General features: G+C 63.7%; 1 protein-coding gene across 1 annotated transcript in view; it reads left to right on the forward strand.

Moving 5' to 3' along the window:
- Positions 1–20,896, forward strand: part of NOTCH1 (notch receptor 1) — a 44,162-nt gene that overhangs the window by 8,444 nt on the left and 14,822 nt on the right. Inside the window, exons 3-15 of the mRNA XM_007946931.1 lie at positions 11,837–12,099; positions 12,479–12,817; positions 14,979–15,101; positions 15,791–16,024; positions 16,248–16,403; positions 16,722–16,907; positions 17,035–17,148; positions 17,847–17,960; positions 18,160–18,393; positions 18,492–18,602; positions 19,144–19,336; positions 19,743–19,888; positions 20,033–20,146. Coding sequence (XP_007945122.1) covers positions 11,837–12,099; positions 12,479–12,817; positions 14,979–15,101; positions 15,791–16,024; positions 16,248–16,403; positions 16,722–16,907; positions 17,035–17,148; positions 17,847–17,960; positions 18,160–18,393; positions 18,492–18,602; positions 19,144–19,336; positions 19,743–19,888; positions 20,033–20,146 — 2,327 coding nt within the window. The remainder of the gene's footprint in view (positions 1–11,836; positions 12,100–12,478; positions 12,818–14,978; positions 15,102–15,790; positions 16,025–16,247; positions 16,404–16,721; positions 16,908–17,034; positions 17,149–17,846; positions 17,961–18,159; positions 18,394–18,491; positions 18,603–19,143; positions 19,337–19,742; positions 19,889–20,032; positions 20,147–20,896) is intronic.

Raw genomic sequence — 20,896 nt, forward strand, 5'->3', positions numbered from 1 at the left:
CCCCACCCCCGCCATACCCTTCAGGGAATCATCCCCACCCACCTCCTCCCCCAGGGATGGTGCGTTAGTCAGTCACTCACACTCTAGAGTGAATTAGGTGGCAGTCAGCAGCATCTACCCACTTCTGTGTCTGGATCGCTTGTTCCATGTGGACGTCTCCTGGGTGGGACCCTGCAGCGTGTGGCCTTTCATGTATGGCTTCTCACACTCACACGGTGTCCCAGCCCAGACAGTTTAGATGCACATCAGCCCTCTACTCCCTGGATATCAGGTCGTGTGCCGCTGGCCAGCAGGGGCCAGAGGTAGCTGGGGTAGAGGGGCGCCCAGGAAGGCTCCTAGAAGACTGGGTGCCCGTGTCTGGGCCTTTAAGACCACCAGCCACCACAGAGTTACTTTGAGTCAGGCCCTGTTTGTCCTGGGGACACAGGGCCCACGGCCTCACTGCTGTCATAGTACCGTGTCTCGGACCCCAGCTCGCGCTGTCCCCTAGCCTCTGGGCATCCAGGCTGGGGCTCCACCGTGCTGGCGAGGCAGGAGTTTGGGCCGGGTGGGGAGGCCTTTCCCAGCCCTCCATAAGGCTGTCCTAGGAGGGGGATTTGAGAAGCCTGACTGAGTCGGGGGCAGAAGCCAGTTTCCACTTCCATTGCTGACTGGTGCTGCGGGGCCTCCCACCTGGTGGGCCTGCTGCCACGAGGCTACCCAGAGGAGCTGGCTGCAGTGGGGTCGAGGGCAGAGGTTGGAGCAAGGGGGTATGGGGAGGGAGGTGAGGCCAGGCAACGGCCCTGCCCATGTCTCCTGCCAACCTCGCCCTCTGCACTGGGAGCTGGTGGCCAGCCTCTAGACCACTGCTGTGCTTGGCCTGGGGTCAGTTCGGAGCCCTGTGTGAGGCGGGAGAGGCCAGCCTGGCCCCTTGTCTTAGACACATGGGGTCCCGTCCTGTGCTCTCTGCCATGCCCACAGGGCACACAGTGGCCAGTGGACCCTGGTGGGTGGCTGGTCAGGCAGCTACATGACTTCTAGGATCTGGACATTTGTCACCAGGGGCAGTGGAGTGGGAGGGCTGCCTTTTGTACACCTCCACGGCCTGTGGGAATTCTGGGAATAGACACCCCCACTGTATTTCCTGGGAGCTCTGGTAGCATAGTGGCTAAGACACTTGCCTGCTAACCAGACAGCTGGCGGTTCAAACCCACCAGCCACTCCTCGGAAGGAAGGTTGGGCAATCCTACTTCCGTAGTGATACTGCCTCGGAAACCCAAGGAGGGGTCGCTATGAGTCGGGTTTGACTCGACGGCAAACAACAACAACAACAACAACTATTTCCTGGGAGAGGCGCTGCCCTGACCCCCACACCCACCGCCCAGGACGGGGGTCTGCTGGGAGAGGTGCTGCCCTGACCCCCCACCCACCGCCCAGGACGGGGGCCTGCTAGGGGAGGCGCTGCCCTGACCCCCACACCCACCACCTGGGACGGGGGCCTGCTGGGAGAGGCGCTGCCCTGGCCTCTGGGACGGGCCTCTGGGATGGGCCTCTGGGGGAGGTGGCACTTGCTGCCATGGGCCCTCAGGGTGAGGTTCTTCTTCGGCATGACTCTCCCTCCTGATGCAAAGCCGCTGCTTCGGAGCGGGCACCGTCGGGGATGGGACGTCCTCAGGGCCTGGCTCTCCCTGCAGACAGCCCAGTGCTCTGTCCCCTCGGTGGGACATGACCCCCCTGGAGGCCCTGGCCCCTCGGCCTCCTCTGGGACCTGGGGAGAGCTCTGACCTGTGCGAAGGCCGTCCAGCCCTCTGTGCACGGGGGACTCTCCTGCCCCTGCGCTCGACCTGGCCCTGCCCGCCTCTGGGCCGGGGCTGGGGGCTCAGGCCATGCCCGCTCTGTGGCACACAGGAGATTTGCCCTCACCCTGCCCCACACCCCGTCACTGGCTGGGTGTCTGTGGTCTCAGTCAGCTGGGCTTGAGCTGGTTGCCCTGTCAGCTGGGGACACGGTTCCCTGCTCCTGCTGTTGATGCCAGGTACACACTTTCCCCACAGGTAGCGGGGCCGGCCTTGGGGGCTCTGAGGATCCCCACCCCCAGTCCTCAAACCCCTGGGAACTGGGTGTGGGTTGCTGGTTGCCTGTGTCCGTGGGCCTGGAGGAATCAGACACTGGTCCTCTGTGCCGAGGGTGGGGCTGGGATGCTCAGTGTCCATCTTGGGGCTGCAGGGACCCGGGCAGGGGCCTGGCTGCTCCCTCCCATTCTCCCCTGTGCTGGCCCCAGTGTTGGTCATAGCTGAGCTTTGGCGCGAGAGTCATTCACCCTCACAGAGAAACCATTTGACTTCAGTGACTCCCTGGAACAGGTGCCCTGAAGTGGCAAGCGGTTACTCAGACGAGTGGCGGCCTGCAGCCCCACTGGAGACCCTCCCTTGATGGGTCTCGCGCCTGTAGTTGCGGCGCCTGGCTGTGACGACTGTGCACATGCATTCACAGTGTTTCCTGGGCCCTGCCCGGTCCTCCCCAAGGCCGGCCAAAGCGGTCCATGGGTCTTCAAGAGCCGCCGGTGAGGCGGACATGTGGCCAGAGTGGGTGCTGAGAGCCGCCACCACTGCCTCTGGGAAGACCCGCCCCAGGCTGAGGGCGGGCAGGGATGGCGTTGTGGGGCCCCAGGCCTGCCCCCCACCGTTTCCTCTTCGTGTCGGTTGTTGATGAACGGAAACTACGCAGTTACTGGAAATGAGAGCTGGGGAGAGCCAGGCTGTGGCCCGCGCCCTCCCAACCACACCGTGTCATGGGTTCTGAGCTGAGGCTGGGGGCGGGATGGGCTCTGTCCCCATCCTTGCAGTGAGGGGCCACCCTGCAAGCCCTCGACCTCCTGGTCAGCCTCTCTCAGGAGGCCTCCATCTGTCAGCCGGGACTGTACTTCCCCTGCCAGGGTCAGAAGGGGCGGCCTCTGCCCGCAGAGAGGCCTGGCAGAGCTGTCTATCTGAGCCCCCAGGGCTCAGACTGTGTCCTTCGCTGGGACCCCAAGAGTCCAGGCCCCAGCCCTCAGCCAGTACCTGTGGTGGCCACACCTGGGCAGGGATGGGAGGCTGGAGCAGCCCAGGTTCCTGGAAGGCGTCCAGCTGTGGGGAGCCGCATCCAAGCCCGTTGGCAGCGCTCTGGACTTTGGCTTTGGACTAGGCCTCGTGATAGCACATTCCAGCTGGTGACTAGGGATGGCTAACCCACCGTGCGAGCCCAAGACCCCCTCACAGGTGGGGCCTCGGCGAGGACAAGTGGGTGTCCCGCGATGTCCTTACCATCACTGCAGACCCTTGTGCAGTGTAGGAATGAGACCTTGTCCCACGTGCCCTGCACCGTTTTCCCCAACAGGAGTGCGTCAGCTCGTTTGACTCAACGCTCACCCAGAAAGCTCTCAGCCGGGGCCCAGCCCCAGCCATGGTTCGCAGACGACAGTGTGCGGGGCTCCGGAGAGATGCGCGGGGCTCCAGGGGGTGTATGTGGCTCGGGACAGGTGAACAGGGCCCAGACAAGGTTGTACGGGCTTTGAAAGAGGTGTGTGGGGTTCGGGAGAGGTGTGTGAGGCCCAGGTGAGGTTGTGTGGGGCTCAGGAGAGGTGTGTGGGGACCGAACGAGGTTGTGCAGAACTGGGGGGAACCCTAGATGAGGTTGTGCGGGGCTCAGGAGGGGTGTGTGGGGCCCAGATAAGGTTGTGTGGGGCTCGGGAGAGGTGTGCGGGTTAGGGAGAAGTTATTCGAGGTTGTGCCGGCCGGGAGCAGGTCGGGCTCTGCCCCTTGTGTGGCCAGAGAGGGGCAGTAACACTGGCAGGAGGCGTGGCCCTGCCCCAGCTGCCACCCCAGGCCTCTGGGACTACCCGAGAGCCCAGGGGCCTCCTCAGAGCCTGCGCTGCAGCCCGGGCAGAGGGTTTCTAGGAAGCGGTGGAGGAACGCGGGAGGGGGCTGCCTTTGTCTGCTCCTGGCTGACAGCTCTCCTTGCCTGCCTGGAGGCCGCCGGAGCCAGAGCGGGCTTTGGGGTGCACTGCATCCCCTGTGCTGAGGACAGCGGGAGGGCCCCACAGCTCCGGAGAAAGTGGGCCTCTGAGCCCAGTGTGGCGGACCCTTCTGCGGGGTGGGGTGAGGGTTCGGAGCACCTGGAGGGCCCCAGCCCCGCCCCCAGGGTAGGGTTTCAGCTGCCGGTGGGTGAACTGCATTGTCCCTGGCCTGGTGGCTCTGAGGATCAGGTAATCAGACATGAAATCCAGGCGGGGGGTGGGGGGGTCAGGGACACAGCCCTCCCACCTCTTTCCCAGGTGCTGCGGGAGCGTCTGCTCCCAAAGGGCCGGCGACTGGCCCCTCCATGGCCGTGGGGGTTAAGGGCTGCTCCCAGATCCAGGCCCATGGGCATCACCCCTGAGGCCTGGTTTCTTCTCTGAGCAACGAGCCTAACATGAGAGTCCCCGAGGTAGGCCCACAGGGCCAGGTGCCAAGTACTCTGGTGTCCACTCAAGGACTGGGGGTGCCAGACAGATGTGAGGGTCCTCGGTCTCCTCCTTCCCTGTGTTCTTGACAGGGAGGGGGCCCCGGGCAGCCCCCCAGCCCTGGAGACCGTACCTGCTCCCCCGAGCAGTTGGGGGACGTTGCCAGGATCTCGTCGGTAGTGTTGAGAAGCCCGGCCTGAGCTCCTGACTTGATTGATTGACTCCAGTTGGGGTCTCCCAGCGGCCCAGCCTCCACCCCCATCGATCACCTGCCTCTCGCCAAGCATCTTTGGGGTGCAGCTCTGGGCTCCGCCTTGCTTAGGAGCAGGGGCGCCAGGGGAACCCTGGTGGTGGGGGTTCACCTTGTGGCTCTTGGGGACAGTCAGGGTGGTAGACCCTCGGGAGAGGCTGAGGGACCACCAGCTTGGGGCACCGTCATTTGGGGGACCAGTGGGGAGTGGCCCTGTGGTGGAACAGGGGCGCAGGCAGGCTTTTGTCACACTGTCCCAGCAACCTGAAGGGCTCGTTGGTGACAAGTGAGCTAGTGACCAGGGCTGGGTGGGCTGAGCCTTTGCAGATCGGGGGTGCTGGTCAAGCAGGGTGCCCCTTGGGTACAATCTCCGGGAAGTTGCCTGACCCTTGCTCCAGGCCTTTCCGTCCCCTCAGACAGGACACGCCACTTCCTGCGCCCAGGCCCTGAGCAGAGTGGGGACAATGCAGCATGAGGAGCACTGTTTCCTGCCCTGGTGGGAGAGGCCGCTCAGTGGGCAGGTTCCGTCCGCTCCCACACAAAGCGCATCCCTGCTCCCCGCCCAGCCGGGGGCCCCCAGGAAAGCTGCCCTCTCCCTGTCCTCCCACCAGCAGGTCTTAGCCCTCCTCCGGGCCACTTAGGGAGAAGGTTCCAAGACACAGATACACCCCCACCCCACCCTCAGACCCATCATCCCTCCCAACACTGCCATCCTGGCCCAGTGAGTGGCTGGCATCTGGGGTCAGGGTCTGAAGGTGAGCTGCCCACCCCCCTTGAGGCCCTGGGAGCCAGTGGTAGGCCCCTGGCACCTCTGAGTGCCCCCACCTGCCGGCTGCAGAGGCTGAGGTCTGCTTCTGGGCTGGTGGGCCGCAGCAGAGGTTGGGGACCCCCATCTCCTGGTCTGCACCCCTCCAGTGCCCCTGGGGGTCTGCACCCTGCCTGCTCCCAGGTGGGAAGGAAGCTGAGCAGAAGGGGGGCCAGATACAGACGGACAGAGGGCTTGGCTTTCAGCGCCTCCCCCTACAGAACCCAGGCGCCGGGACACGATCCCCGGGCAGGTGTGGCGCAAAGACCCCAGAGGGCTGGGATGGCCCGGGAACCTTTCCTGCCCGCCTCGGTGTCCTGAGGGCTCTGGGCAGGGTGACCCTGGGAGGTGAGGGGAAGGGGCGTTTGGAGAACCTCATGCTTGCCCCTCTGCTTGTCGTGGCTCAGTGCTCAATGCCTAGCTGCTGCACCAGTCCTACCGGGAAAGGACCCCAGGGTGGGGTCACAGTAAGGCCAGCTGGGGTCACTGAGCCCTGCCCCCCACTTGTTGAAGGCTTGTCATTCCTGCGTACCCAGGTCCCTGGGAGGTGGGGAGGCCCCTGCTGAGATTTGGCGGGTCAGAGTGGCACAGTGGTTAAAGCATTCAGGTGGTAACCAAGAGGTTGGCAGTTTGAACCCACGAGCCACTCTAAAAGAGAAAGATGAGGCATTGTCCTGTAAGGATTTACAGCCTGGAAATCCTCTGGTATAGTTCCACCCTGTCATCAAACGCCAAGTCCAAAGCCACTTGATAGCAGTGGGCTTGCTTTTGGTTTTAGAGTGGCCTAGACCCGAGGGAGGGCTGAGGCCCTGAAGCCCTGGCTGAGATGTCTCACCTCCAGGTGCAGCTGTTCTTAGCTCTGCCGGCCTCGGAGGAGAGGCTCCACCTGTGGGACCCGGTCCTGGTCCCCCCACACCCTAACGCAGCCCTGGCCTCAGTTTCCCCTTGTTTGGTGGTGATGACAGCCCCTCTGCCGCTTGCCTGAGCCAGGGGATGGATGGTTCTGTCCTCCCAAGGCCAGGGGTCTCAGACCCTCCTAGGGTGATGTGCTTGGGGGGGACACGATCTGGGGCATTGCTGGGAGAGCAGCCCCTGGCTTTATGCCCAGAATAGGTAGCTGGGGGCGGCAGTGGCCTTACTGAGACTTTGCTTCGGGCTGCAGGCCCAGATGGGGGGTGCTGTGTAGTCCTCCATGCTCCGTCTCACCCTACCTCCCAGGGGCCACCACACACAGTCCCTGACCCCACCACCACCACCACCAACTACTACCCACGAAGCCAGTGACCTACTGAGTTGGGCTGGGACGTATAGAGCAGGAGCCCACAGCCCCAGACATCCCCTGCAGGCAAAGGCCAGGTCGTGGTGGGGAAAGGCCCCTGGGAGGCAGCCGTGGGTCTCTTTAGCGCTTTTCTCAGGGTGCAGAGAGCGTCCCCTTAGTGCCCATGGGTGACCCCCCTGCTGTCTGGGAACTTGGCGCTCTACAGTGGCACAAAGGTGGGATGTGAGCTGTTGTCCCTGCCGCGTCTGGGAGCCACTGATGTTGTGGGGGCTGAATCCATGCCAAAGGGCTTCTGGGTGTAGGGGTGCAGGGTGGGCAGCCACCTTGCCCTGTGGGCCCCCCCGGGTCCCGGGAGTACACACCCTCACTCACCCCAGAGCAGCCGGCACCTCTGTTAGCTGGGGAAGCCCTGTGGTGCCCAGGGCCACACCTGGCAACATCCCCCACAGGTGTACCCCTCGTGTGCTCAGCATGTCCCCAGGGGCCTGCTATTAAGCCTGGGAATGAAAGCCTTCTCTGAACTAGGCCCTCCGTGGTGGCAGTCACCCTCTCTGAGGGCATAGAGCATACCACTCTCTTGACCCCATGACAGCTCCCATCTCCACGGTGGGAACTAAGGCCCCACTGGGTGCCCCGAGGGTCCCACCCCACAAGTCCTCACCGTCCGTCAGTGGGAACCCCATTCAGGAAGCCCTTCCTGGGGCTGGGTCTCTCGTTCCTCCTTTGATCCCACAAGGGGCCATCATGCCCACCTCCCACCCCCACTCTGACTGTAAACTCCTTGAAGGTGGAACCAAGTAACCCCCTGCCCTCCCCCCACTGGGTGCCCCCATGCTTCCCCCACCGATTTTGGAGTGGAGGGCGCTGTCACTTGTCCCCTGGGAGTGGCAGATGGCCGCTTGGCTTAGAAAGGAAAACAACACAATTTGGAATTCGTCCCGGGTGAAAGGTCGGGGCAGCATCTGCCTCTGGGGTCTCATTTCTGCGGAGCGCGGGAAGAGGGTCCGCAGCCGGGGGCCACGCAGGGGCAACATTGAAGGTGGAACAAAGCACGAGACTGGGTAGCAGACATGGGGGCCGTTTGGCACCCTGGCAGTGCCGTCTGCCGGAAGCCCGGCCCGTCCACGATCCTCCCCCAGGGCACTTGGCAGCGCTCACCTGCTGGACGAAGCCTCCTGGGGGGGCGGGGGAGCTCGAGTCTCCCGTTCTGGAGAGAGGGCGCCCCTGGGGAGGGTGGCAGCCCTGGTAGTGGGGACCCCCAGGCTGCAGCGTGGTGTGCACCCTCAAGGCCAGGCCCTAGCAGGGGCACCGAGCGGCCCTGATGGGCAGAGGCAGGTGGTGAGGTAGGCACAGTCCCTTGGCCAAATGTGGGCACCATCTGTCCCTCAGTCGGGGCCATCGGTGCGGGGCAGGGGTGCCACCCAGGGGTGAGGGGCTTGGGGGGGTCACAAGCAGTAATGGGCCTCAGGCAACGGTCTTAGGGCTCCCCCACCTTCGCAGGGATATCTCGGTGCCGTGGAGAGGAGGTGACAGGTGTCTGGCCAGGTGGGAAGAGAGAGACACAGATGGGCATGGGCTGGGGGCTGCCAGTGGGAACTCCTTTGTGGGGATGGAAGAAACAGGGTGGTCTTGGAGCTGTGTCGCCCGTGCCCAGGCCCCCCAGCACCCAGACCCTCCCTGCTGGCTCAGCTCCCCACAACCTAGCACCTCCTGCAGCACACACCTGTCAGGCCGGTGACCCCCACGGAGGCCTCTCCACCCCTTGGTTCTGCCCAGCCCTGTGGAGGCCTGTCCTGGTGGCCATGACTGAGAGCGGCCGTGGGTGCTGGCGTGGACGGCGGGAGCAGCCGGCTGCCCGCGTGCCATCACTGTGGCGGCCGGGAGGGACAGGGACAAAGGGCTCTCAGTGTGCATTCCCGAACGGGGAGCCTCCCGCCCGCCTGTGGGTTGGCGGCTGGCCGCGCCCGCCTGGAGCAGCTGCCACAGCGTCCTCGTCTGCAGACGCACCTGCTCCTCCTTGCCCCTTTGTTGGCTGCAGACGCCTGGTTTACCAGGCGCACTCTTCCTCCTCTCCGGCCGGTGCAGGAGCTGGGCGCCCTGGGGTCCCATGGATGCCCATGGGCCCCCCGCTGAGGTCTGCATCCAGCAGGGACGCTGCCCCAGGCCGGAGGGTCTCTGGCCCACCAAGGACTCCTGGTGCCCTGTCCCCCGAGGGCTTGCAACAGGGACAGCTTTAGGGGCTGGGCCCAGGTGGCACTGGGGGGCTCCTGGGGGCAAGGCCTGCCCCATCCTGCCCCCCACAGGCGCCCCTTTCCGGGCTGCCCAGTTTGCCAGGGTGGGGGATGGGCGTGGAGCTGGCCAAGTCTGATGAGGCGGCACCCTCTGTTCGCCCCCCCCGCCCCCGGCTTTGTCAGCAGCTGGAAGGAAGAAAGACCCTTTTCCTCTGAGTGGGACCTGAGGCCGAGCTCTCGCCTACAATGGGGGGCATTGTGGGACCTGAGGCTCCCGCCTGACAATGGGGGGCATTGTGGGAGGCAAGCCCCACCCCCACGCCTGGCAGACCAGCCTGTCCGTAACTGGATCCAGGCACAGGCCAGGGGATGCTGGGGGCAGTGCCCGCTCCCCAGGAGCCCCCTGGCAGGAGCCCCGGGCCCCAAGAGGCCGGTGTGGACGTGGGGGGGCCATGGCACGAGGGGGGCGGGGGCTTCCAGGTCGGATGCGCCCCCTCCCCCGAGTGTGCGGGGCAGGGGCCATGTGAGGAAGGCCTGAGTTAACTCCCAGGGCCTGGGGGCGGGGATTGGTTTTCTTTAAACCAGTTGGTTTGGGACTTTTGGCTTCTGGCAACAGATGGTGGGCCTGAGTGGCCATTTTGCGTCCGCCGGTCCATTCACCCCAAGCCGCGGCCACAGATAAAAGCCATCAGGAAAGCAGATGCCTCCCCGGCCGCCAGGATGGGGTGGGCCAGCTGCTGAGAAACGAAGCCCCCAGCCGCAGCCCCTCGGGGCCTCTGCTCGGGGTCCGCCTGGCGGGACCGGAGCTGGCGGATGGGCAAAGTGGACAGAGCTGGGGGCGGCCTTCCCAGGGCTGGCGGAGCTGGGCGGGGCCTGGCAGGGCCGTTCTGCCTCAGAGACTCCGCTGCTGGGAAGCTCCAGGCCTGGCGGGTCCCAGCGCCTTTCCTGGGTGACCTGGGCCAATGATTTATGGCCTGGGCCCTGGAGGCTGGCCTGGCAGGTGGCGGGGGGTGGGGGAGCTCTTAGGTGGGGTGGGCAGACCCTCCCCTGCTCAGCCGCTCTGCCAGCGCCCGGGCTGTGGGGGAGGCGCAGGCCTGCTCTCGGCCCCCTGGACCAGCTCACGGAGGTGGGACCCCCCCCACAGTGTGTCATTTTCCCAGCCTGATGTGGGTGCCCAGGCCCCCTGGTGATGCTGTGGTGATGGGATGTTGTCTGGGTGTCAGGGGCCAGGCAAGGGAGATGCTGTGTAAGACCCTCCAAAGGGAAGGCTGCCACGTGGGAAAAGCCAGTTCCCACGTTCTGGGTTGTGTGGAACAGAAAACCCACGCTTCCTTCATGACCTGGGTGCTGCACACATGTTACAGCATAACTGGATACGCAGCCACACGGGGTCCCGCCAGAGTGCGGGGTGCCACGGGGTGCAGGCTTAGCGCCTGCTGGAGAACCCTGGGGTCTGTCTTGGTCACCAGGGGCTGTTCTCATGAAAACACCACCCATGGGTGGCTTTCAGAGAGGCCGTTACCTTCTCACAGTCCCAGAGGCTCCGGGGGAGGCCGTCCTTGCTTCTAGACCCTGATGTTCCTTAGCATCTGGGATGTGTGTGTGTGTGCGTGTATGTGTACATGCGCATGTATGCTTGACATGTATGTGTGGGTGTGGGTGCTGTGAATGTGTGTGTCTGTGTGCACTTGTGTGTGTGCGTGAATGTCTATGTCTATGTCTCTGTGTATTATGTACTTCTAGGAGCTCTGGTGGTGTAGTGCCTAAGGCATGTGACTGCTCACCAGAAGGCTGGCGGTTCAAACCCACCAGCTGCTCCTCGGAAGGAAGGTTGGGCAATCTACTTCCATAGTGATACCGCCTCAGAAATCCAAGGAGGGGTCACTATGAGTCCGGGTCCAACTCGACGGCAGAGAGTTGGTTTTATGCATATTTCTGTGTGTGCCTGTGTGCATGTATCTGTGTGTGCCTGTGTGCTTGTGTGTGTGTACATGCCTGTGTGTGTGTGTCTGTGTGTGTATGTCTATGTGTCTGTGTGTTGTCTATGTGCATGCATCTGTGTATATGTATGTCTGTGTTCTGTGTATTTGTGTGTATGCGTATGTCTCTGTATATATGTCTGTGTGTATGTCTATATGTGTCTCTGTGAGTGTATGTCTCTATGTATGTATGTATGTGTGTGCTTGTGTCTGTGTCTGTATGTGTATGTCTGTGTGTCTGTGTATGTGTGTAGGTCTCTGTGTCTGTGTATTTATGTCTGTATGTCTGTGTGTCTATGTGTATGTCTCTATGTATGTCTGTGTGTCTGTATATGTCTGTATGTCCCTATGTCCATGTGTCTGTCTGTCTGTGTGTATGTGTATGTTTCTGTGCATGTGTGTGTCTGTCTGTATGTCTGTGCATGTGTCTATATCTGTGCATGTCTATATCTGTCTATGTCTGTCTGTACATGTCTGTATGTCTGTGTGTGCATGTGTGTATTCTGCCCGTTTACAACTCACATGTGATTAGATTTAGGATCCCCTCTGTTCACATATGGTCTTATTAATGTGACAATAGGAAACCCCTGTGTCAAATAGGGTCACACGCACAGGTATCAGGGTTAGTTAGGACTTTGATGCATATTTTAGGGGGACACAGCTCAGTTAAAAATGGCCGACATCGCCATCAGCTCTGAACGTGAACCCTGTGCCTGGCTGTACCTGTGGGGGTGGGCTCAGTGCCGGGAGGTTCTGGGAGGATCAGCCGTGTGATGAGTTCGAGGGGCAGGGGCGGATGGGTGGTAGGTTCACCATGTGGCCTCTCCCAACAGCTGCAGCGGGGCCTTCGTGGGCCAGCGGTGCCAGGCGCCCAGTCCCTGTCTCAGTGCCCCCTGTAAGAACGCCGGGACGTGCCGGGTGCTGGAGCGTGGCGGCACCGTGGACTATGCCTGCAGCTGCCGTCTGGGCTTCTCCGGCCCGCTCTGCCTGACGCCGCTGGACAACGCCTGCCTCACCAGCCCCTGCCGCAACGGCGGCACCTGCGACCTGCTCACGATCGATGACTACCAGTGCCGCTGCCCCCCGGGCTGGTCAGGTGAGGGCAGCCGGGTCCTCCCCCGAGGCCTTGGCTGGGCAGTGTGCTTCAAAGAGGGCCCGGGGCCCAGAGTCTTGGACCCTTTCGCTGCCCTGGTTGTCAGAAGCTCAGGGACCACCTTCAGTGTCCTGGAGTCAGTGAGGAGGGGACCCTCGTTCCCCCAGTGCCCTGGCCTTGGTCAGTGTGCTGCCAGAGGGGCTCCTTTTAAGAGCACAGCTTCTGGAAGGAACAGAGCTGGTTGGATCCTGACACCACCACTCCCTGCTCACCAGTGAGCCCTGGACGGGGCTCCTTATCCTCTCAGAAATCGGGGTCCTCACATGCCCCAGAGAACCCTGTCCTGGGACCTAGGCCCTAACCCCCGCCACCCTCCCCTCAGGGAAGACGTGCCAGCAGGCTGACCCTTGCGCCTCCAACCCCTGTGCTAACGGCGGCCAGTGCCTGCCCTTCGAGGCCTCGTACATCTGCCACTGCCCACGCGGCTTCCACGGCCCCACCTGCCGGCAGGACACGAACGAATGCAGCCAGAGCCCTGGGCCCTGCCACAACGGGGGCACCTGCCACAACGAGGTTGGCTCCTACCGCTGTGTCTGCCGTGCCACCCACACCGGCCCCCACTGCGAGCTGCCCTACCTGCCCTGCAGCCCCTCACCCTGCCAGAACGGGGGCACCTGCCGCCCCACAGGAGACACCACCCATGAGTGCACCTGCCTGCCAGGTACACGTGCCTCCACCTCCGAGGAGTCCAAGAGGGTGGGGGGGGCGCCACTGTGAGGCAGGAGCACGGGAGCTGGGCGGGGTGGGAGACCCCCAGTGCGGAGAAGGGGGCACTCTAAGGGGTACCTGCCAGGAGGTGGCTCAGTCGTGGGTCCAGGCACCACTCCATCTGGGTCTGTCTGAGTGGGTGGCAGGCCCGAGCCCCCAGCACGCTCCAGAGGGGGACAGAGCCTGGGACTAGAAAGCCCACCTGTGCGTCCCCACCTGCACCCAGGCCCTCTGGGGCCCTCCCAGGCTGCCCTTTCGTCTTTCCAGTTGCCTGGAGCCCACACACGGGACAGACCCCCCCAACACTGCTGAGCACCCAGTTGGTGCCGCCAGGGGCTTCCCCACACAGCCTCATCCGGATGAGGCTGTGAAGGAGCCCTGGTGCACTGTCACTTCCCCTGGCCCCCCATGGGTGTCGCCTGGCTCCCACAGTGGGGGAGGGGTGCTCAGGCACAACCCATCCTCCCCCGCCCCCCCCCCACCGTCTGCTGTGGTTTTTGTTTGAGTCAGCTTTGCTGCTGTGTTAAAAATGACGATGAGGACGGGGGGTCGGGGACTTCTGGTCTGTTCAGCTGCGTTCCCGACAGTTAGATGGGATGGGGACCGGGCGCAGGGGCAAATGGGATTGGAGGGTCAGGGCGGAGCCAAGGGCCCTGCCGATCCAGGGGTGACCCAGAGGCCCCCCCGCCCGGCTCTGCGAAGGGGAAGTGGGCCCTGCTGCCCCTAGTCACCTTGGCCGGCTTGCAGACACTAGGCGCCTGTGTTTCCTACTACTCACCCAGGCTTCTTGTGGCAGCTGTGGGTCTGGGGGGCAGTGGCCCCCTTTCCCCAACCTGAGGAGCCAGCCGCTGGCCTCTCCACCCTTGCTGCCTGTCTGGTGGCCCCCAGGCTCTGGATTCAAATCCCTTCCCGGCAGCCTGTGGTTCCCAGGCTGACCCCTCACTTCTGTCCCCTTGGAGTGAGGGGGCCTACCCTTCACGGGCGCTCAGGGCTCTAGGAGTGGGCAGGAGGGAAGGGGTGGCCAATGGGGTCCCCGTGAGCTGGCTGGCTGCCCCTCTGATGGGTCATGGAGGGTGGGCTAGAACAGTGACCCAATCCAGGGGCAGGGGCCCACCCTAGCTCCCCCCAGCCCCTGCCAGTTCTCCTGGTGGCCTGTGCCTGGCATGGGGTCATGGGTACCCCCTGGACTCTGCGAGCACCTGGCTGCTCTCTGGAGCTGACTGGCCTGGCAGTCAGCACCCACAGCCCACAGTGGTCCCATTTTACAGGGCAGGGAACTGAGGCAGGAGCTGAGGGATGGCCCTGGCATCTCACAGTGAGGAGCGGCCATGGAGTTCCATGATGGGCTTGCTCTCACTGAGACCAGTGCCTTAAACCCCGTGGCCCAGCGCCGGCCCTGCTCCTCAGAGAGGCGTCATCTCGCCACAAGCTTGGGCGGAGCCAGGCCTCGGCCCCTTGGCTTCCAGTTGGGGCGTTGCCAACCACTCCCTGATTTGATCTGGCTCTGTGCAGCTAGTGGGGTTGGGGGGTGCTGAGGACAGGCCCAAACGGTTGGCTCCCCAGGGCAGGCGGGTTTGAAAGACACCCTGGGAGGGGCATTAATTAGTAACCAGCTGCAGGTGGCCCATTGCCAGGCACACCTTTCTGGGTTGATCATTGAGTGGGTGGGGGTTCGAGGGTTAATAGCTAACAAGGGCCTCGGTGGTGTGGTAGAGGTGGGATGGGGCTCTGGTGTGGTAGAGGTGGGATGGGGCTCGGGCTGTGGGGGAAGGGGCGGTTCCCGGCTGCCAGCCCTGCCTGGCCCTGCCCCCTGGTTCCCAGGCCCTACGCCCACCCTGGAAGTGCTTCTGTGGCCATGCTCTGGGCTGTTGTAGACCGTTCAGCCCAGCACGCAGCCACTGACAGTGCCTGGTCGGGAGTGGCAGAGCTTCTGCAACCCTGCTCCTGGGCCCTGTCTGCTCAGCTGGCCAAGGACACAGTGGCTCTTCAGAGAAGGGCATGTCCCTGTGGTGTGGAGTGGGGCCTGCCACAGACGCAGGGCCGTGGGGCAGCTCTTCTGTCTGGAGTGGGCCTGTGGTCCAGCCGGGAGAGGGTTGACAGATGCCCCCACACAGGCTTCACCGGGCAGAACTGTGATGAGAACCTGGATGACTGCCCAGGGAACAGCTGTAAGAACGGGGGCACCTGTGTGGATGGCGTCAACACCTACAACTGCCGCTGCCCACCCGAGTGGACAGGTGCGCGTAGACAACCACACAACCCCTTACCGGCTGTGCAGACGGGGCCTGGGGGGGAGGGCCCGTGGGACCCCTTAGCAGCTGTGCACACTTGGAGTGGGCCGCTGCCAACCCAGTGGACAGACACGTACTGGGGGAGTCCACACTACCCCTGTTAGCAGTGTGTACCCAGCAGGGGCTGCGGCCCACCCAGTGGATGGGCACATGCTGGAAGGGGTCCTCTCCAGCTGTGCAGATAAGGATGGTGGCGTGTGGCAGGCCCAGGGTTGGAGAGCTGAGGTTGGCAGAGCAGAACAGTGTTACTCGTCACAACATCTCTGCCCATGACTCAGGGTCAGGGGCCCCACCGGAGCCAGCACAGATGTGGTGTCAGCCAGTGTGGGGGCTGCTATAGTCTAGCCCCAGACTGTCCCCTCCCCAGTCTTAAGACAGGCAGTGAGCCTTCAGCCTGTCATCCAGGCCAAGTTTACCAAGTCCCGGCGGTGAGCAGTTTTGGGTGGGTGGGCAGGGGCCCTGGCCTTGGGAAGCTTGCTCTGTGGGGTGATGGGTGAGCATGGACCCCAACAGAACCACATCTGTGATCTGAGCAGAGCATGACTCAGGTGGCCATAGGAGAAGGGCTCAGCCAGGAGGCTTCCTGGAAAAGGAGAGATAGCCAAGGTGGCCGGGCTGACATGCCACCCCCACAGGCCAGTACTGCACAGAGGACGTGGATGAGTGCCAGCTGATGCCCAACGCCTGCCAGAACGGGGGCACCTGCCACAACACTCACGGTAGCTACAACTGTGTGTGTGTCAACGGCTGGACTGGCGAGGACTGCAGTGAGAACATTGATGACTGTGCCAACGCTGCCTGCTTCCACGGCGCCACCTGCCATGACCGTGTGGCCTCCTTCTACTGCGAGTGCCCCCATGGCCGCACGGGTGAGCACTTGGGGCCAGCCTGGGCCCAGCGGACCTCAGACATGGACAGACAGTGCTGTCCCAGGGTCCAAGGATGACCTAGGGAGCTTCTGAGCCAAAGAGGGCAAGGGAGAGCCCTCCCCTGCCGGGTCAGAAGAGCCCGGGTTGTGGGCCATGGTGGGAGCTCCTGGGGGTCCAGGCTAGGGGTGGCCTGCTGTGACCTCTGACCTGCTGCCTGGCCCAGGTTTGCTCTGCCACCTGAATGATGCCTGCATCAGCAACCCCTGCAACGAGGGCTCCAACTGTGACACAAACCCTGTCAACGGCAAGGCCATCTGCACGTGCCCCTCGGGCTACACAGGGCCCGCCTGTAGCCATGACGTGGAGGAGTGCTTGCTGGGTGTGTGCGGGGGTTGAGGGGTCAGGGAGCATGGGGAGGCCCCGGGGTGCATGGGGCAGGCTTGGGGTGCAAGGAGACACTCAGTGCCTGAGATAGGCTCAGTGTCCAGGGGGAGGCTGGGTACAGAGGCGGCTCAGGGGCACGGGGCAGGCCCAGTGTCGGGGGCAGGCTCAGGGTGCCCAGCCCCACAGGGGAATGGAAGCAGACCCAGCCTCAGGGCGCTCCAGTCTGCTGAGAACAGCAGCCTCAGCACAGTGTCCCCCAGGGCACTCCAGAGGCCAGCCAGAGCAGCCCCTCACTTGCGCCCGGTCCTTGCAGGTGCGAACCCCTGTGAACACGCAGGCAAGTGCATCAACACCATGGGTTCCTTCGAGTGCCAGTGTCTGCAGGGCTACACGGGTCCTCGCTGCGAGATTGATATTAACGAGTGCGTGTCCAGCCCCTGTCAGAACGATGCCACCTGCCTGGACCAGATCGGGGAGTTCCAGTGCATCTGCATGCCTGGTGCGTCCACAGGCCGCTGCCCTGCCCCAGCCACACCTGTGTGGGGCATCTGGGGAAACTGAGGCCAGCCTGGGCAGGAGGACCAGCACCTGATGGAGCACTCACGATCTCATCACTCCCTCCTCAGGCTATGAGGGCATCTACTGCGAGCTGAATACTGACGAGTGCGCCAGCAGCCCCTGCCTGCATGGGGGCCACTGCCTGGACAGGGTTAATGAGTTCCACTGCGAGTGCCCTACGGGTGAGTCCCCACGGCCATGGCGCCCCATGCACCCCAGACGGGGCAGCTATACTCTGTGTTCCGCCACCACGGCCCACCATGACCCGCAGTACCCAGTGAGCCCCAGACAGGGCGGCTGCACCCCTCTGGGAGTGTGGCTGGAGCCCCTGCCCACGGAGGAGGGTGTTGACACCCTGGCCCAGGTCTTGGCCTGCAGAGGAAAACCCCCACCACTGTTCCAGAGGGTAGGACTGCAGGAGGCGGCCCCAGGGGAGAGAGTGGGCCCGGTGTCCTGGTGTTCAGGGCAGCGAGCGTAGCAGCACCTTGCTGGGTGTGGGCCTGGGGGCGCTGGAGAAGCCGCATGCCCTCCTCACAGACACACAGGCTCCATTCTCTCCACTGGAGCCTCTGGTGCTTCCCCAGGAGGGGAGGGTGCCCCAGCTGTGCCAGGGTGGGCCAGGGAAGGCGTCCTGTTGGAGCCCAGAGCCTCCAGAGATCTGGACCACCACCCTGCCATGGCTGTTGCCACAGCAACCAGGAGTCCTTTGGAAAAAGGCCCCTCCTGCTGGAACAAGGGATGCAGCCTGCCTGGTGGTGGTTGCTCTGAAGGGAGGAGATTCGTGGGGGGTGTGGACACGGGCCTCAGTGGGTCTCTGAACTGCGAGCCTAGCATGAGTGGCAAGAACGGCCTGTCTGCCCACTGGCCCTCCCGACTGCAGGCTTCACGGGACACCTGTGCCAGTATGACGTGGACGAGTGTGCCAGCACACCCTGCAAGAACGGCGCCAAGTGCCTGGATGGGCCCAACACCTACACCTGCGTGTGCACAGAAGGTGCGGGGGACGTGGCGGTGACCTGTCACTGCCTGAGGGAGTGAGTGGGCAGGAGGCCTGGAGGTGCCCAGTGCGTGGACCCAAGTGGGAGACGCCCATCCCCTCCAACCCAGAGCACAGTGATGCGTGCAGTGGCCTCTGGGTGGGTGCTATGTGTGCTGGGGCCGGGCAGCCTGTGAGCCTCCTGCCCTCACCCCAGGCTACACAGGCACCCACTGCGAGGTGGACATTGATGAGTGTGACCCTGACCCCTGCCATTACGGCTCCTGCAAGGATGGCATTGCCACCTTCACCTGCATCTGCCGGCCTGGCTACACGGGCCACCGCTGTGAGACCAACGTCAATGAATGCCACAGCCAGCCCTGCCGCCATGGGGGCACCTGCCAGGACCGGGACAACGCTTACCTGTGCATCTGCCTCAAGGGCACCTCAGGTGCGGGTGCTGGGCACCGGGCGCCGGGCAGGTGGGCAGGCAGGCAGCAGGGTGGGTGCCAGGCGTGGGGGTGCTGACCCCACTGCCACCCCTCCCAGGGCCCAATTGTGAGCTCAACCTGGATGACTGTGCCAGCAACCCCTGCGACTCAGGAACCTGCCTGGACAAGATCGATGGCTACGAGTGTGCGTGCGAGCCCGGCTACACAGGTGAGCCGCCCAGGTGAGGGCTGGCCGAGGGCGCGGGAGGGAGGCTCTGTCCCTAGTGTCACAGCCCTCACGTGGGGTCAAGGCTGTGCTCAGAGGAGGGGCCGGGTCGGGGAGGCTTTGTGGTGACCGGGGCCGTGGTGAGGATGACGCAGGCCAGCTGCCTCACTGTTGAGTTACTGCCCTGGGCCAGCCTCAGCAGGGCCACGGCGCTGCTACTGAGCAGGCAAAGTGCACCCGTGACCCCGGCTGGAGGGCGGCCGGCAGTGCCAGACCAGATGCCCGAGGCCACAGTCTGGGTTCAGATTCTGCTCTACCCTGTCCACCTGCCTTGACTGCTGGCAGCCTCTCTAGGCCTCATTCTCACCTGTCAGGCGGACAGGGCACACTGTCACCCACAGTGCCTGCTCTGGTTTACGTACTCTGAAGGGCCCAAGGGAGGGGGTATCAGTTCTGGGCCAAGACAGGGAGACAAAGGCTCAGAGAGGTCAGAGCCCCACCACCCCCTCGTCCCTGCGTCTGGCTAAGCACCCTGTCGCCCCAGGGAGTATGTGCAACGTGAACATTGACGAGTGTGCGGGGAGCCCCTGCCACAACGGGGGCACCTGTGTGGATGGCATCAACGCCTTCACCTGCCGCTGCCCTGAGGGCTTCCACGGCCCCACCTGCCTGGCAGAGGTCAACGAGTGTGGCAGTAACCCCTGCATCCATGGCACCTGCCGCGACGGCCTCAACGGGTATGTGAGCGGTGGGCTAGCCCAGCACTGCCCTGGCCCCCTCGCCTCACGGATAGCCCTGGAAACACACAGCCGTGCTGACAGCAGCCGGGTTTCAGGCACCACCATGTTTCCAGACGGGCTGTTAAATGACAGAGACAGCCTTATCCTCGCTCCATAGCAGTGGGGAGGTCCTGGATGTGAGGTCACAGAGAAGGCGTGACGAACATGCCCCTCACCACCCTGGGTCAGTCCAAACCTAACAGACGCAGACCCTCACCATTGCCTTGGGCGAGGTGGGCACTGCTGCCCTGCTTGGGGGAGGAAGTTCTGAGGGTCAGAGAGGACCTATGCCTCTGTGCAGTCAGACTGTAGGATGGTGGTGGGGCCAGGGTGGCGTCTGAGCCACGTACTGCGGCTCCTCCAGGTACAAGTGCATCTGTGACCCTGGCTGGAGCGGAGCCAACTGTGACATCAACAACAACGAGTGCGAATCCAACCCCTGTGGCAACGGCGGCACCTGCAAGGATATGACCAGTGGCTACGTGTGCACGTGCCGGGAGGGCTTCAGCGGTGGGTGGCCTGGGATCTGCCGGCGCGGGTAGGGGACCGTGAGGCCTGGGGTCAGCTCCCAGGCCCCCACTCGGCCCAGGGCCGTCCAGGAGACAAGGGAGGGGGGGTGGGACGTGAGCACACTGACTGCTGTCCCCCGTGCAGGCCCCAACTGCCAGACCAACATCAACGAGTGTGCATCCAACCCGTGTCTGAACCAGGGCACGTGTATTGATGACGTCGCCGGCTACAAGTGCAACTGCCTGCTGCCTTACACGGGTGAGGGGCCGGGGCAGCGGGGGCGCAGCAGAGAAACATGGCTGGGCCTCGTCTGCAGCCTCTCAGCAAGCGTTCTGGATGGTTCTCTCCAGACTTGGGGCCCTAGGCCCTGTCTGGTCGGGCAGCAGATCTGCCTAACAAGCGAGCGCCCTGCACTGCTTATATCTGTGTCTGAGATCGGCAGTGTCCCCAGTTCTGTGTCTGGCCTGGAGGTGAGGCGGCCTGGGCCTCCCATCTGGCATCCACCTGCTGTCCACTCAGCCATGGCCTCTGAGGTCCTCCCTGACAGCCTCCAGAACCTCTTGCAAAGAACAGGCCCTCGCTGCCCAGGCTGAGCGAGGAGGGAAGATGTCCCTGGGTGGCCCACCTGGTGGTTGGCCAAGGGGTCTCAGGAATGGTCCCCTCAGAAGAGAGGTTGTTGGGGGTAGTTAAGAACGAATTCCACCACCCCCAGGGCCTCTGGGCTCTCCTGGGATCGGCAGAGGGTGGCCAGGGGTGCTCCCCCAGGGTCCCATGACGCTGGGCAGCCATGGCTGGGGCCAGGTTTTCATCAGGGGCAATGCCAGGGGCCTGAGTTTCCTCTCCCACGATGGTGAGGTGCCCCGTGGCCACTCAGGGCCTCCACCAGGGCGCACCCAAGCCTTGGACTCAACAGCTGTCGTGGCTCTGAGGGCTTGCGGGTGGGGCGACCTGTGCTGACCACTTCCTGTCTGCCGGCTTCCTGCTTCCCCTCACACAATTGTCGGAAAT

Source organism: Orycteropus afer, unplaced genomic scaffold (genome assembly GCF_000298275.1).
Source record: "Orycteropus afer afer isolate SDZICR_OR568_19922 unplaced genomic scaffold, OryAfe1.0 scaffold00174, whole genome shotgun sequence".
Classification (NCBI taxonomy): domain Eukaryota; kingdom Metazoa; phylum Chordata; class Mammalia; order Tubulidentata; family Orycteropodidae; genus Orycteropus; species Orycteropus afer.